Source organism: Symsagittifera roscoffensis, unplaced genomic scaffold (genome assembly GCF_963678635.1).
Source record: "Symsagittifera roscoffensis unplaced genomic scaffold, txSymRosc1.1 SCAFFOLD_338, whole genome shotgun sequence".
Classification (NCBI taxonomy): Eukaryota; Metazoa; Xenacoelomorpha; order Acoela; family Convolutidae; genus Symsagittifera; species Symsagittifera roscoffensis.
Window position 1 is genome coordinate 39,785 of NW_026971230.1, and position 15,426 is coordinate 55,210.

The window sequence follows — 15,426 nt, forward strand, 5'->3', positions numbered from 1 at the left end:
ATTAAAATCAAAAAATCAAACAAATGAATCAGAGAAGCTCATTTTAAAAACTGACCATGGGGGGATCTTCAATTTTTTTTAGAGTATTTTTGAACTTTAGCCATAATTGACCCTCTGTTGAGTTTAATTCTTTATTTTCATATTTTTTATTCAAATTTTTGAGAATATGGTGTTTAACTCCTGTTCAATTATAACATATCTCAATGGATGAACTTGACTCTGTTGTTGGAAATTTTTCCCGGTTAGTTTCAATTTTTTTACACAAAACATTATCACGGGGTATATTATTTTGATATGCATTTTTTCAGAGAATGAATCCATCCTGCTTTAAAAAAATTATTTTAACGATCTTTCTGATTTTCGTTTCCAGTTCCAACAGTTTGATTTCGTCGGTGTTTGCACAATCTAAAACTCCTAATTGGAGGATGGGTTGCACATGAATTTGATTGGCAAATCTTCATTGCTATCCTCTGAGAAGTTTTCTCAATTAAAAAAACACATCGGAGAACTGCAAAACTTTCATTTTTCATCTGACAAAATGCAGCTGGAATTTCAATTTGCTATCGAAATGATTTTCAAGATGATCGATGCATTCTACGTCTCTTTTTTCTGTTTTTTTTACACATGATTAGGTTTTTGACCACCTTGTTTTGGCAACTAAATTTGCTTCGGGCATCCATTGTTTTAACCTTCAAATTTTTTTGTCGTTTTTTGCTTTTGCATTTTTCTGCAATGTCAATTCATGGATGCTTCTAAGTCTGTTCTAAATAATCGCTGTAGTAAAAAATTTCATCTGATTTCATAACATTCATTTGTTTTTTTTAATTCAAGAAGACTTTTACCGGTCTTTGGAATGGCATAACTGCATCCATTTGCCAATCTCATGCTGAAAATAAAAATTGAATTCTCCTGTTTTCTTATTTTTTTGTTCAAGTTGCTGTCATTATTTTTTAACTGGAAATATCTTTTTTGAGGATTGTTGTCAGAAACTGAACACCAAATTGGTCAGATGATAAAACTTTGTTATTTTTTGTGTGGAGAAACTAGATGTACGGATGTACAAAAAAAAGCAAGTCAATCATGTATACACAGGTTACAACATTATTCTGAAATAATTGCAGTTTTTATGAGCACTGACAAGATTTGAATACTATTTTCTCGCTTTTTCACCTTGAAATCTGTCCCGGTGGTGACTTAGATGCCAATACTTCCTCATCTTTCAACTCCAGGGCATTTATAGTGAGGTCTGTATCCTCGAGTTTAAAAAAATACCTTGAACAGTTTTTCAAAGCCAGTTTTCAGTTAAACAGACTATATGCGGACGTTGAGATCTTCTAATCAGATCTTTTTCAAAAAAAAACTTCAAACATTTCAGAATTTTTTTCCTCAATATCAGTGTTAATTTCACTCTATTTTTCTTTTGCTTATTTACTTGCTGAAAATTCGTTATTTTGGTGAGAAATTACTTTTTAAAATTCATTTTTCTCGACAACAAAAAAAATATATTGAAAAAGCCGCGTTGGTTTGTTCTCTTAGTTTAAATTATCAGTTTTCTCATGAATACAAATATTGCAAACTTTAGTTAAATTACGCGTACAGGATACTTTAATCCCTTTTTTGCTGCCCTCAACCCTTTCCTCGCTTTAGTCTTTTTCAGTTTTCATCCTTTTCCATTTAATTAAACAGTTTGCCGTTTTTAGCACCTATTTTTAAAAGTTCCAAGCCAGCGCTGAGTTACGCACGCATTGAGAACAAAAAATCAAAATTGAGGTTTTGTTAAATGTTTTTTTAGGTTGCCTTATACAGAAAAAAAACTTATTTCAAAATTACAAGACCAGTGAGCAGCGCAGAAATTGCACAAACTCATTAAGTTCTTCTTGAAAAAAGACCGGGAAGAAAAATTTGTATAAGGTGTTGCAGCAGCAGTGCAGCAATCACACAAAAGTACTTAAGGTCTTTTTTTCTCCAATTCTTTTACTTTTATGATTTGGATATCCACCTAATTAGAATAAAAAGTATTTTTTTTTGTATTTCGTCATAAACAAAAATACCCAGTTTGGGTTGAAATACCACTAAAATTACTTCAAAAATTTTACTAATACAATTCGTCTTTACTGTCGAAATTTAAGAGGCGGCACACATTGCGCGTTCAACATCCAACCAATGAGATAAACTTTCGTTTGCAAAGATTCTTCTTCATGGTTGTCATGACGGGGTCCCGTGTAGACTTGTGATTTTTTTTTGTTTACCAGCATCAGTTGTACGCAATTCATCAACTGTGTCAACTCGCATTAATTTTGTAGCGCAGATACAAGGCAATTATGAGTGGTAGTTATCAGGTCCATACCATTGGCCGCTTTCTTAATTACTTCCTCTCTTTCAGGAAGCCGTTCCGTAATGTATATGGAAAGCCGGTTTAAATTGTTTTTCTGATATTTCACTTTCCTGATGGCCTTGTATATATCCTGGCTATCGTCAAAGTGAATACTTTTGCACATATACTTGGCTTATTTGTGCTATATATACTGTGCTCGCAACCTGGTATCTGTTTTTATTGCCAAGTTTTACTGCATTTGGGCTGAAATGGATAATTTATGATGTATCGAGCATATGGGTCGACCAATGTTTGCTCTTGGCTTTTTGTTTCGAATGGTGTCGTTTATCGATCGGCACTGGTCAATTTTTCTCAATGTGGTTCGAGTTTGTCGACTATGCTGGGGCTGGTAGGTTTTGCTTGAATTTCTGAATCTCTTAACCATGCAAATGTTTTCAAAAATTATGATTTTTATTGTGTTTTTCATAGTCATTGGCTGCTCTGTATTAATTTTTTTTCTTAAATAGAGGAAGTGCCAATCAATTTTTTTTTTCAAATTTGCATTTTATGATATGTTTTTCTATATGATACTTCATGTTCGAAGTGTGAGCAGTTTTCTTTATTGATAATTAAATTGCAGAAATTATTTTAGACCTACAGCGGGATTTGTTTAAATACCTCGAGGAGATACGTATGTAACTTCTGTTTTAGGGTAAAACTTGTTGCTGAGGTATACAATTTTTTGCTCATTTGTCGACAATATTAACCTAAACTCGAAAGTAAATCGGATCTTGTCAACTATTCCCCCTTTTGGACCTTGTTTAATATTCTCCCCTATGCATGTATTATTTTTGACAACCATTTCTGTATAAAATGTGCATTTCAAAAACGTCAAAATTTAAGTGTTTTTTCATTTTCGCATGTTCGTATTTGTATGACTCACTTTTTATATAACACCCCGTAAAAATTTTAAATGTATACATTTTCTGAAAATTGTTTTAAGCTATTGAAAATGTGGCCACCAAAGTTGATTTTCTAAAAATCAAAATAGGGAGGGACAGTTAACAAGATCCGGGAAATCATAAATGTTATCGAAGTTTTTATTTTATCAAAGTACCTATGGTGTATTTTGCTTCTGTCTCTTATGTAGTCAGAAATCTGATAATAACCACGTTCCTTATGAGGCTTAATTTATTCATTTATTGATGTAACGTCTCTTTCTGATGTTTGCATTCTGCATTTAGGTGGATTTATCGCTAATTTTACCATGTCAACGAAATTAAATTTTGAACAAACATTTTGAAAAGAGAGTTTTTGAACGCAATTTACTGAGTTTTACTGATAATCAAAACAAAAACAAGACTGCTCGTATATTAGGGCAAAACTCTGAATGTTTTGACTGTCCCATGATTCATATCGAATAGTTTTTAAGGAAAAAATTATTGAAAACCCATAAATTTTGGACAATATCAAAGTGTAAAATTTTGAGTTGTACGAAATAAACACAACCAATTAGCTAGCCTCAATTCAATTTGGAACGATTTCGTTGTGCGGGATAATTTGCCACGCATAAATAAACCGCGTTACGCTCACACCATCATGAATAAACTCTGCAAAGCGCGCATATTTTTGATCAGAACACGGCTAATGTTGCAAATTTCAAATCCCCAGAACTTTACAAAAAAGAATCGGAGGTGAAATATCTTTTTTTTTATTTGAACTCAAGAACTCTATATCTTCAATGAGGTACAAACAATTTTTCTTGGAAATTTTATTTCGATCGGTGAAAATTGACTGAATAAAAAAACCACACCGAGCATAGATATTCCGTTTTCTTCGAAAGTCGGAACAAAAACTCAAAATATTGAAATTTACAAAAGTTCCATTTTTATGCTAGATTTGGCAACCTTGAGTACTCAGAAAGCGCCAGATCACAGCTGAACTGTTTTTAATCCGGCGAAACTTGTTTGCATATCTTTTGAAGGCAGCCGCGGCCAAATTACAGCTTGATACAATTGCTTCCTCAAAAATAGAATGCTTATCGTTCGGAGGTAGCGACGGCCAAATTACAGTTGGATACTTTTGCTTCCATAAAATAATTTGCACATCGTTTTGAGGTGGCAGCGGGCAAATCACACTTGAAAACTTTTGTATTTGCGAAAAAAAGTTTGCGTATCTTTTGAAGGTAGCGGCAGCCAAATCACAAAATGATATTTTTATTTTGGCAAAAAACAGACAAGACAACTCGTATCAGGGCAAAAATCTGATAGTTCCGACTGCCTTTTAACGTTTATGGAGTAGTAATAACATTAAAACAATTTAAATGTAGTAACATAAACTGATTTTTTTTTCAAAAATATGAAATTTTTATGAAAAACTTCCCCCCTAACGCCATATAAAGCACAGAAGAATAGATTTCGCTCCTTGCCACAAATCAATTTGGCAAATAATTTTCTTTAAACCAATTTGGAACGATTTCCATGACGGATTAAATCTCCGCTTACGCGTTAATAACGCGAAATATTTCGCGCGCTAAATGTCCCAAATAGGCCAAAATGGCAATCTTTAAACCCTCATAACTTCACGAAAAATAATCACAGGTAGAAAAAAAATCTTTTCAAATTTAAGCTGAGGACAACAATACCTTTTGAATGATATTTAAAAACTCCGCCCAAAATGGCTAGTTAAGAAGTCGAAATTTGTCTGAAGAAATGAACAAATAAACCACCCCGAGCACAAATATTCCGTTACTTTCGTATCAAAAGTCGGAACAATAAGTTGATTCTACTCTCGGTAAACATAAAACTGAATACAAGCACACTATAACATATGCAGGCTAATATGTAGTTACATCATTGTGATAAAGTTTAAACGTTCCAAAAATTTCTTTACAGCTGGGACCTGAGATGCTGATTTTGAATCCGGAGCTCTTAATTGTTTTTTTTCTAACTGATTGATGCAATTCAGATCATTGTTGTAATTTTTCTGATTTTGCTCAGTCTTGGAATTTGGAGTAGGAGTCTGTAAACTCGCAGTTAAGAACGCTTCTGGAGCATATATATTATAGTTTGGTGTTTGCGGGTTTATCAGCAGACATGTGCCGGTACCAAACTGACACGGAAAACACTATTTTGAAGCAATTTATAAAGAGAAAGGGAGCATGAATTAAATTCGACAGTTTTAAGGGTCCGTATTTTTTTACAGGCACGTGTCTAAAGGAGGACCTACATTGTATAAGATCAGCAAATAGTTACTTAGGCGAGTGGAATTTTTGGTGACAAGCGTGTTTGATTTAATATTTAGCCTAATGTTGTTTCTAAAATCAACTATTTCAACAGTTTGCTCAAAGAAAAAAAAAGTTGTCGTTTTAAACTATCTTAAGTTTAAAAGTTTATCATTTCTCCTCGAGAGGCTCTTGATTGTTTCAGATCAGCAATTAAATACTTCGGTGTGAAAAATTTCTGGTTAGAAGCGTGTTTATTGCAAAATTTAGCCATATGATGTTTCGACAACCAACTGTTTGAAAAGCTTGGTGATAAAAGAGTCATACTCAATTAATCCTTGTTAAAAATCTGACTTCAATATCCGTACCGAAAAAAAAATTATTTCTGACCTGGAATACTCTGTCTCCAATCTAAATTTCTGGTCAGATATTCTTTGTGAAATGTTTAAGTAAAGCAGAGATTTTCTTAAATATTCTATATTTCTCATCTCATTTCTGATTAGAAGTTATTTAAATCTGGGCTATTTCTTGCTAGAAAAAAAGTCTTCGGTTGGGTCTCGGACTCCGGGCAGGCTACTTCGATGCTAACCGCTAGGCCACATTCCCTGCTAATAATCAAAGAAAGTTTGAGCAATCTAATTCAAAGCAACACTTGTTATAACAAGTGTCAACTTGCATTGTATTGCTACGGCTATTGTTTATACTCGAAGCAGGTGTATCTCGTTGCAGTTGAGCAGTGAACTGATTTCTGGTTATTTCTTTTCAGAAATTGTTTATTTCTTAACTAACAAATAGATCTGTTTGGAAAATACAAAAAAATTGGTTAAGTAATCTATATAACTTTTCTATCTAGAAAAATAGTCTTTGCTGGGTACGGGTAATACGAGTTAACTAAGAAAAAGAGCATAGCCATATGTTGATTCGACAACCAACTGCTTCAATCGTTTCGTAAGAAAATAATTAGAAAGAGTCGTATTCAATTAACCATTGTTAAAAATATGGCTTCACTAATATGACTTCACTAAGAGAACTTCTTAATTTGTCCCAATGAATTTATTCGGGTCAAAATAGTGCTGAAACAACGAAACTTTTAGTAATGAAGAGAGAAGAAACTTTTTATGTCATGAAAATTTTAAAGCTTCTTGCTGGAGTTTTGTTTAAATGACAGCTCCAAGTACTTATTTGAGGTTCTGTTGTTGCGTGAAGCGGTGTACTGAGTTGCCTAAGTGAAAAAGCGCCGCATGGAAAAGCAAGTTATTATCCCGATGAGCTGCTGGGAGGGTTTTGTTGAGTTCTTTTTTGATTCGATGAATTTGATTGCTTAAAAATTCTGTGTGAGGATGTAAGTTTTGTTTTGTTCAAAATGATTACCAAAAAACAATTTTTTTTATTTCCTCGTTGAAACTTTGAAACTCGTTATAAAACCAGCGTAATTTAATTTTAAAAAATTTTTAAGGAAAAGGTATAAGAAAGACTTGAATTGCTAACGAATAACAATGGAATGGTGGCATTTCGAGTCAGTTCTAAAAGTCGCAGAAAAAGCAAGCCGTCGAAAAGAAATGGTGGATAAAAAAACCACGAGATTTTGTGTGCTCACGAAACTATAAGTTATGTAGCAAAAAAACTTTTAACTAAATCGCTTTGAGGGGATTTGGAGTGATGCAAATAAATTTGGCTGGACTAAAATAAAAACAATTTTTTTGAATTTTCATTTAGTACAAAAGTTTATAAAGGATATAAAAGGAGTTTGAAACTTTTTTTTTATTTTAAATTTTTAATTGTGACGTGATTGATCAAAATGTATATCCTAATGGTTGAGTGGAGAAATTATTTTTGTATTGGGGTCTAGGTTTTAGGTTGAGAAGTTTGTTTTAAGTATCGAAATGATGAGGAGTTTTTATGGGTCGGTGAACATTAAGTCCCTTTTTTATACTTCTCCGGCTTTTCGAACTATGTAACTCGTTTAGTTCATTCATTACACCTCTAATATATTGCGTGGAACCGGTTAGATACCATATGTTGGGAACAATTGAAATTGAGTCGAAAAACGCTCTTAAATGCATAGCTTACTGTCCCAGATTTTTTTATCATGATCAACTTTTTTAAAGTCTCTTGCTGGAAGATTTTGCACAAGACATGGGTTGATGTCCATTAGGAAGAGGGGCCAATTTCACTTGTTTAAAATTTCAAATAGTGTTTTTAATTAAAACTGTACAGTTTTTGCTTTTTAAAATGATTTTAAAAGTCATCGGACTTTAGATCAAATGAAAACTCACTGACAATGACCTTTTTACGAAATTTGAAATTAATTTTCCTTTTGAAAAATATATAATATATGATTGCGATGCATTTTTTATTTTTTCGGTTGCATCATTTTTATTTTAATAATTGACATCTGTAAGTTTCTATATTACGGAATTTATGCCTGATCATAAATTGAGGATTTTTTGGGATTTCAAAAGTAGTTTAGATCAATTTTTCGAATAATTTTTTACAGCCAATTTTGACTTTGCTCTTTTTTATGATTATGAGATGAGAGACCAGCGCAATTTTTTGATATGCATTTTCTCTAACTTAAGCTGCAAAGTCCTAGCTAAAGACTCAACAGATTTTGTGGTTCTTTTACAATTACTATTTTGTTCGTTGTATAGGAAGAGCTAAAATTAACGGCGATGTTTTGAGCAAACGCAAATTTCTTGTTAGAAACCAAAGCTCTTGAAAAACTCCTAAAATTTTTGTCCAAAGAACTTTGTCAGTTTTGTCCAAAGAAACCGAAGCGTTTAAAAAAACTCCTGAAGTATTGACTGAAATGCTTGTGTTAGATCTCAACGTAATTCCAAGGTAGATGTGCAATTCTAGAATTTAGAGCTAATTTCAATTGAGTGGGTGATTGTACAATTCCTTGCTCATAACAGCACTTCTAATATCAAGAAAACACTATAAGGAATGCCCAATTCTTTTCAGACGAGATTGAGTCTTTCTTTTGAAATGGTCGGCATAACGCTTCCAGAACCATAAGTCAAAAATTTATCCCTTTGCTCATAGGTCTGATTGGAATTTTGTGAAAAAGATGAATTGTATGGAAGTTTCTAGTTTTTTCTATTCTAATTTTGCTCATACCTTGACTTTTAATTTTTCACCATGTATTTGGGCAACGATTGGAAAAAATGGTTGTTATCTTTTTTTTCCAAATTTTTGAATAGTTCATTTGATCTATTGTGTCCAAAATGATTTGTATTTCCTTTAATTTAGCATGTAATTCACATTTATTTTTTTAAGTATCAACTATGAGAACATTCTGAGATTGAAGATTTTGAAAGGCTGAATTCGAACCAACCGTGTAATTAAACTTAGGTTTTTAAAGTTTGATTAGTATAGTTTGATGTTTAAAGAGTCTCTGTGCAAGTTGCCCTATTAAAGACTAAAAGAATAGTACTGGTCTGGGGTCACAAATTAGGTTGATTGAAAACGTTGAACCTTAGACAAAGACTTCATAATTTTGAAGAGCAGTTGTAACGCCATACTTGATTTCGCAGTTATAAATCTCTCTCCATCTAGAAGGGCAGGAATTCAAAATTCCTGTTCCTAGCTTCGAAGAGTATACAGAAAAAGGAAATATTAATTTAATATTGGGAACTGTTTCAGCCAAATCATGGCAAAATCTATTTTCTTTTTTCTAAAAGTTTTTTATGACATTGTATTTTTTGAAAAGTGTTTTTCGTTTATGATAAATTATATAGACATTTTCATACTGCGTGTAATTTAATTTCTTAGGTACTAAAGAATCACATCCTACTCTAGAATCCCAACCAAAACTCTCAGTACTTTTGTTTTAAATTCGAGAGTCTCCACTTTTTTATGCCAGCAATTTATGAGACTATTGTTGCTGAAATACCGTTTTTTAAAACCACGTGGCCCAAAATTTTACTTTTTGTTTAAAAAGCTTTGACAGGAGCCGCTGTGTTTAGTTTCGCCTTGCAAAGAAAGGAGGGAGTTTCTTAGAGCATAAAATTGTTTGTTTTCGTTATGACTCAATAAAAGAGTATCGTAGAAATACGTTATTGCTTTGTAATTTTATAATGATTAGCAAACTAAAAAAAATCTGACAAAACTTCTCGCCTTAAAAAGCAATTTGATAAGCATACTGGCTTCCTCCGACACTAAAATGGTCGGCTTGTTTGCTTTTATGATGAGAGGCTTTTGATGACAAGCGCTTTAAAAGTAACTGCCCAGTCAAAAAAATTTGTGATATTCTGAGTCGCCAAACACATTTACTGGTGACATTTTTATGAAGTTAAACACCAAGAGTCTAAAAAAAGATACAATCAATTTTTTCATGGAAGAAGTATAACAGCTTAGAAGAGTTATCAAGAATATAAAAGGATATAATGAGTACTTGTTTTGAACTGGTTCTACTTTGCAAGATCTTGTCAAATTTTCCAGGACATACTTATCCTGGCTATCTTGGCAAGACCTTCTAGGAAAAAAGTGAGAACAGGCTTTCTACGCTAGCTTGAGCCAATAAGTTATCTGGCCAAGATCTTACCAAATACTATGATTGTCTTCAGAGGTTGTCTTACACCTAATTCGCTACTAGTTGTCCCGTCGAGATATCGATGCTACTTTGGATAAATCAAGGAGAATCTCGATCTTGGCGCAAGCAAGACTTCTCAATTCTACAAAACTTGAGATTGACAAAGAAACATTTTTTAATCAAACCGTTAAATTTCAAAAATTGTTTTTTTTATGAAATCAATCTCACATTGGAAACGTACAATCAGGCAAATATTTTCCATAAAGTTAGCCACAATCGACACCAACAATTATTGTATCCATGACCACCACAATTAAAAATTGTTTCAGTTCTTTTTCGTCAGTTTTGTTAATGCTCTCTTTTTAAAATCTCTCACTCTTTTTTCTTTTTAGTGGCACTGTTCGCTTATGAGATGACTCATCCGTGAACAGTGTCGAGAGTGAATATTTTGTTCATACTTCTGCCTCCATGCACAGCCCACAACTCTCAGGACAGTTCTCGTAGATCCACTGCAGTTGTTGCTGCACCTGGCAAAGATAAAACACAAGCGATGATTTATGCAAAAATTGTGCACTTGGTTCTACAAAAAGTTAAACAAGTGAGCAATTTAGTCGCATGCCAACATTAAAAAAGTGATGATGCCATTTCAATAATTCATTGCATAATATTAATTTAATGCATGCCGAAGTGTTCAGAAAAAAAAAACGTTTAGAACCAAAATTCCTAATTCATAAGTTACGGTCGCTTTTTTGGGGTCGCTTCAAAATGATGAAAATGACCACCTTTAGCGAGCGTATGTTTTCTAGTCTGAAAAAAAAATATTTTCGGTCAATAGCCTTCGATCGATGATCAAGGAGTCAATTCTGTGAATGCAGCAAAAATTTTTTGTGTTATGACTTGAATATGTTTTTGCAATATTCACTACTATTAATTTCATTTGTTTTTTTTGTAGGCGATCTGCACGGGATGGGATCCTCGACTCATGATTCGACCGAAGTAGCTGAACGAGTTTCGTTTCAAAAATTGAGACCGTCAAACGAAGGCTCCTCCGGTCGATTAAAGTCGGTCGAATAGAAGCAATCAGGGTCGTCTACCTGGGGGTTGAGAGAGTTGGCCTGTGAGTAGGCGGGGGTGCAGTATCCCATGCCAGAGTACATCTCACACTGGTCTCCGAACATGGGGTTGTCCATGCACTGTCCCGCCGCCAGTCTCTGTTGATACATACTCTGCACCTACACCACAAACAGAAGAGATATTTTTAAGTTTAACACAATCGTTAATATACAAGGAAAATATCCAACACGTGAGTTGTCCAGCTCTCCTCTGTATAACCAATGTTGATCCCCTACGTAAGAACTAAATTTAATTTTGGATATTTTCGGGCTGGACAATGATGTTTTTTTTTCTCAAGCAACGAGCGAAATAACGGTGGACCTCGCTAATCTCTTTCGATTGCGCAAGTAGTTATAGAAAAACCAATCAGTGTTTTTTATTGTTTTGAAATGAAAGCAAGACTTCCTATGTACTTTTATAAATTGTGCACATGCATAATGGTGTGATCAGTTTAACACTTCTTTCAAAACAATGAAAAAGTCTTATTCATTTACGATGCCAAACTGTGTAATTTGTGAATTAATTTTGTGGATTCCGCAACAATAAGTTAGCATGTCAGTATAAGCTGAATAAGTTAGCATGTCAGTATTAGCAAGTTTGATGCTAAAATTCCAACTGGCATTATACTCCATTTTTTCTAGCTTCGAGTGTAACTGTTGAGTGTAAAAAGTAAGTTGTGACAACTAAAGCATTCTTTTTAGTTGAAGAAACTTTTTTGATTGATACTTTTTTCTCATCCAACCCATTGGGTCACTAAATTATTTTAGTAGTCCGTTGAAATTTCCTAGAAAATAAAAAGTCATTCCAAAAGAAAAAACTCGAAAACTTTTGCTCTTGTGTTATCAGAGAGAATATTTTTTGTTTTTTATCTAAAATTTTGCAAGTGTTTTGAAGAAAAATTGCCGGAAACTCTCTTCTCTGTCTTTAACTTTTTGTGCTAATAAATAGCGGCAAAACGCAACATCTACATCGGATAGAAACTGGTAAGCTTTCAATTTTTTTGTTAGCATCAGGATGAGTTCAAACAACAAATAGACAAAAATATGGTTTCAAAAGAAAAAAATCGACTTTCAAAACGTTTTTTGTTGTTCCGATTTTCGACAAAAATAGCTGAATAGGTTTGCTTAGGTTGTGTTTATTTTCTCCAGACCATTTTTGATTTTTAACAGGCATCTTTTGACGGAAATCTTAACTGTGATCTTTTCTCTTAAGGTTGTTTAAAGATTGCCATTTTCAGCAATTTGGGACAATTAGCGTGCGATGTATTTCGTGCTGTTACGCACAAGCGAAATCTTTCTAAATTGGATCGAGGGTTGTTTTTTGCTTTATTTAATACTTTGCTTTATACAAAATATATATCATTTTGTACCCTACGTAGGGTATGCGGTGATGATTTTCGATTTAATTTTTTTTTAATTCTTGGGAATTTTTCCTGTTTTTTTTTCAAAAATTCAAGAATCATTTTGATATAAGCTACTCCATAAAATTGAAAAAGCAGTCAAAACATTCAGGATTTTTCCCTAATATCAGCAGTTTTGTTTCCAATAGGCAAATGATTTTGAATACAATAAATAAAAAGTCAGACAGAAAAAAGATCTGATTGGGCTGAACGGTTTCAACAAAATTTGGGCTGCAGAAAAAAACGACAATATAGCACACATTTACAGAAGTGTATTTTCTTCATTCTTTGACACTAAATCACGCTCAGCCCCTGCGTAAAAACAATTTTAATTTGTGTAATTTAATTTTTTGTGTACCAAACTCGCATTGACAAAACTAAGATTCTCAGAATGAATTTTGGTAATTACTACTAGAATGAATTTGGGTAATTACAAAAAAAATATCGCCAAGTTTCGCTAATATTTATTTAATTCTGTTTATAGTTTTATAGTCTGAGATATTTTGGTATTTATATGTTGATTTTTCTCCAAAATTCGAGCAATATTTTGTGTACAAAAATATTCGTCAAAATTTGAGTGTAGTACAACTACTTTAAAAGTCTGGAATTTAAAGGTTCTCGCCATTATAAAAACTAAAAACAAAACCAAATTTTTTCAAAAATCATTTCAAGATAAACTTTTTAGGCGGAATTTGATAAAGCGCGTTTACAAAATTTTTGAAACATTCAAGTCGAAACTTTCAATTTTGCTTCAAAAAAATCACACTTATTTAAAATTCAGCTAATAATTTCAGTTGAAAGGCTATCTTGCACATTTTAATTTCAAATTAGTCATTTCGACTGCGGTCGAAAAAATTAAGGTCGGATGAAAATAAGGTTGAACATATCTAAAACAATTTGGATTCAATCAGATAAAAATTCTTTAAAAAACAGAAAAGCTACAAAAAGACAGAAAGATGGATTCAGATTAATTTATATTCCCTTGATTAATTTTGAATTTCACCTTTTATATCAGACCAATTTAAATTGACTTCGATTTAAATTGAAATCGATTTAATTTATTTTTGTATTTTATTAAATTTTTTTTGTAAGTTTGATTTTAATATTTTAATCGATCTTTCTCAGTGCATGAGTGCGGGTCAGAAATTTGAAATAGCTTGCGTTTTCATTGGCCTCTTTTTATTCCTTCGAAGATTGTTTATGGCGGTGGGGGGGGGGGGTAAATTTTGTATATTAAAGCCCGTGATTGTAAGAAAATAATAATTCTGTGTTGAGAAACATTAGCTTCAGTAAAAAAAATTAGAGTAAATTAGGCACTGAGATAAGAGGGAATTTAGTAACTTGTTATTAAAGATAAATGTTTTTCTTAAGTTTGATAATTTTTATATGCTTTGCTTGTGACTTCAGACCTCACCTGTTGAAACATAGTCTGAGGTGGTCCCTGCAGAGTGGGAATTGGACCCCCGCCTGGCATACCCTGCATTCCCTGTTGCTGTCCTGGCATCCCCCCTGGGAAGTACTGTGAGGCTCCCCCACCCATGAAGTAGCCACCACCTGGCTGTTTGCCGCCCTCTTGTTCGCCGCCCTGAAAAAGAAACATTTTTTTTTTCAGTTTCTAAACACTTTCAAAGTACTATATGAATTATATGTTGTAACTTGATCGTACAATGCTGCATTCAAATTTAGTGAAAGAAAAAAATTTTGATTAAACGCATTTAATTGTCTATTTTTATAGAAGGTCAAAGTTACCTGAGTTGAACAAGTTAAACACTTTCCTCTCCCCAAAATTAGCGATAACCGAATGATTTGATAAACTCTTTTTTCTAACCAAATTAACACGCTTCTCGGCCCCTCAATAAATTACCCCCCCCCCCCCCCTCATATTTCAACCCCTGCTTTTTGATATGCAAATCAAACTTTTTTTGTTGAGCATTAGGAACAAAATAAATCAGTGCAAAAAAAACTATTTCAATTAAACGCAAGATAATCAAAAAATTTAATCCACTAAAATTTTTGAGCTTCAACTATACCTGTTGTTGTTGCGAAGGATGTCCCCCTCCCCATTGCTGTTCCTGTGCTCCCCAACCCCCGGCGCCCTGCTGTCCGAAGTTCGGGTTACCGAACGCCTCGTTGCCGAAGCCAGGTTGCATGCCAATTTGACATCTGACTCCGACACAGAGATAAGACACGAGGACAAGCATGATTAAGGGTAAATTGGTATCGCGCAAAAGACGAAACATGTTTCTTAACGTCGTTTATTTCAAGTCCGAAAAGATGTTTGTTCGAGATTAGTTTGATTGACGCTCTAAGGTAGTATGTAAAAACTTTTGACAAGAGTGTGAAGCTTATATTTTTTTGGTATAAACTTTGACAGAGTTTGATAGATAATAAAAGATTTCTTAAACTTCTAAACTGATAATTTTAAAAGGTCGGTTGGTATTTATAGAAGTATAAAACCACAAACCGCAAGTTTATTACGTAAACGATGGTTAGCTAACTAGGTTTACCAACTATTATAATTACACGTGGCGTGAAGCTTATTTAATTGAACAAATGTCTGAAAAATCTAAAGCTTACATTGTTTTCATCAGTTCATTGTCGTGAAAGAAGGAGAAAAAAATGGCAAAAACTATTAATTTGGTCACGGTTTTTCATTTTCTCATTTCTATCTGACTGTTAAAATTCCGTTTCCTTGAATGTTTTATGACAACTTTTACCGTCCCTAATGGTTTGCGCCAAAAATAAGGAAAATAATTATCTGTTGCTTGCTCACATCAAATTTGAGCAAAACTTGACTATTTGCATTTATCGATTTAGTAAATTTTTATTTTGGAAAAACTATA

At 33.2% G+C, this 15,426-nt stretch overlaps 1 protein-coding gene across 1 annotated transcript; it reads right to left on the reverse strand.

The window, feature by feature from the left end:
• Window positions 1-10,259: 10,259 nt before the first annotated feature.
• Window positions 10,260-15,107, reverse strand: LOC134856264 (50 kDa spicule matrix protein-like). Its single transcript, XM_063872617.1, has 4 exons — window positions 14,614-15,107; window positions 13,998-14,168; window positions 11,166-11,303; window positions 10,260-10,598 (listed from the first exon to the last, which is right to left on the reverse strand). Exons 1-4 carry the CDS (start codon window positions 14,821-14,823, stop codon window positions 10,524-10,526), a joined length of 594 nt encoding a protein of 197 aa, XP_063728687.1. The 5' UTR covers window positions 14,824-15,107; the 3' UTR covers window positions 10,260-10,523.
• Window positions 15,108-15,426: the final 319 nt, after the last annotated feature.

Coding starts and splice junctions, on each gene's coding strand:
- LOC134856264 (XM_063872617.1), bottom strand. CDS start 14,823: ATGTTTCGTCTTTTGCGCGATACCAATTTACCCTTAATCATGCTTGTC. Junction 14,169..14,613: donor ATCCTTCGCAACAACAACAG/GTATAGTTGAAG, acceptor TTTCTTTTTCAG/GGCGGCGAACAAGAGGGCGG. Junction 10,599..11,165: donor CCAACTCTCTCAACCCCCAG/GTAGACGACCCT, acceptor TATCTTTGCCAG/GTGCAGCAACAACTGCAGTG.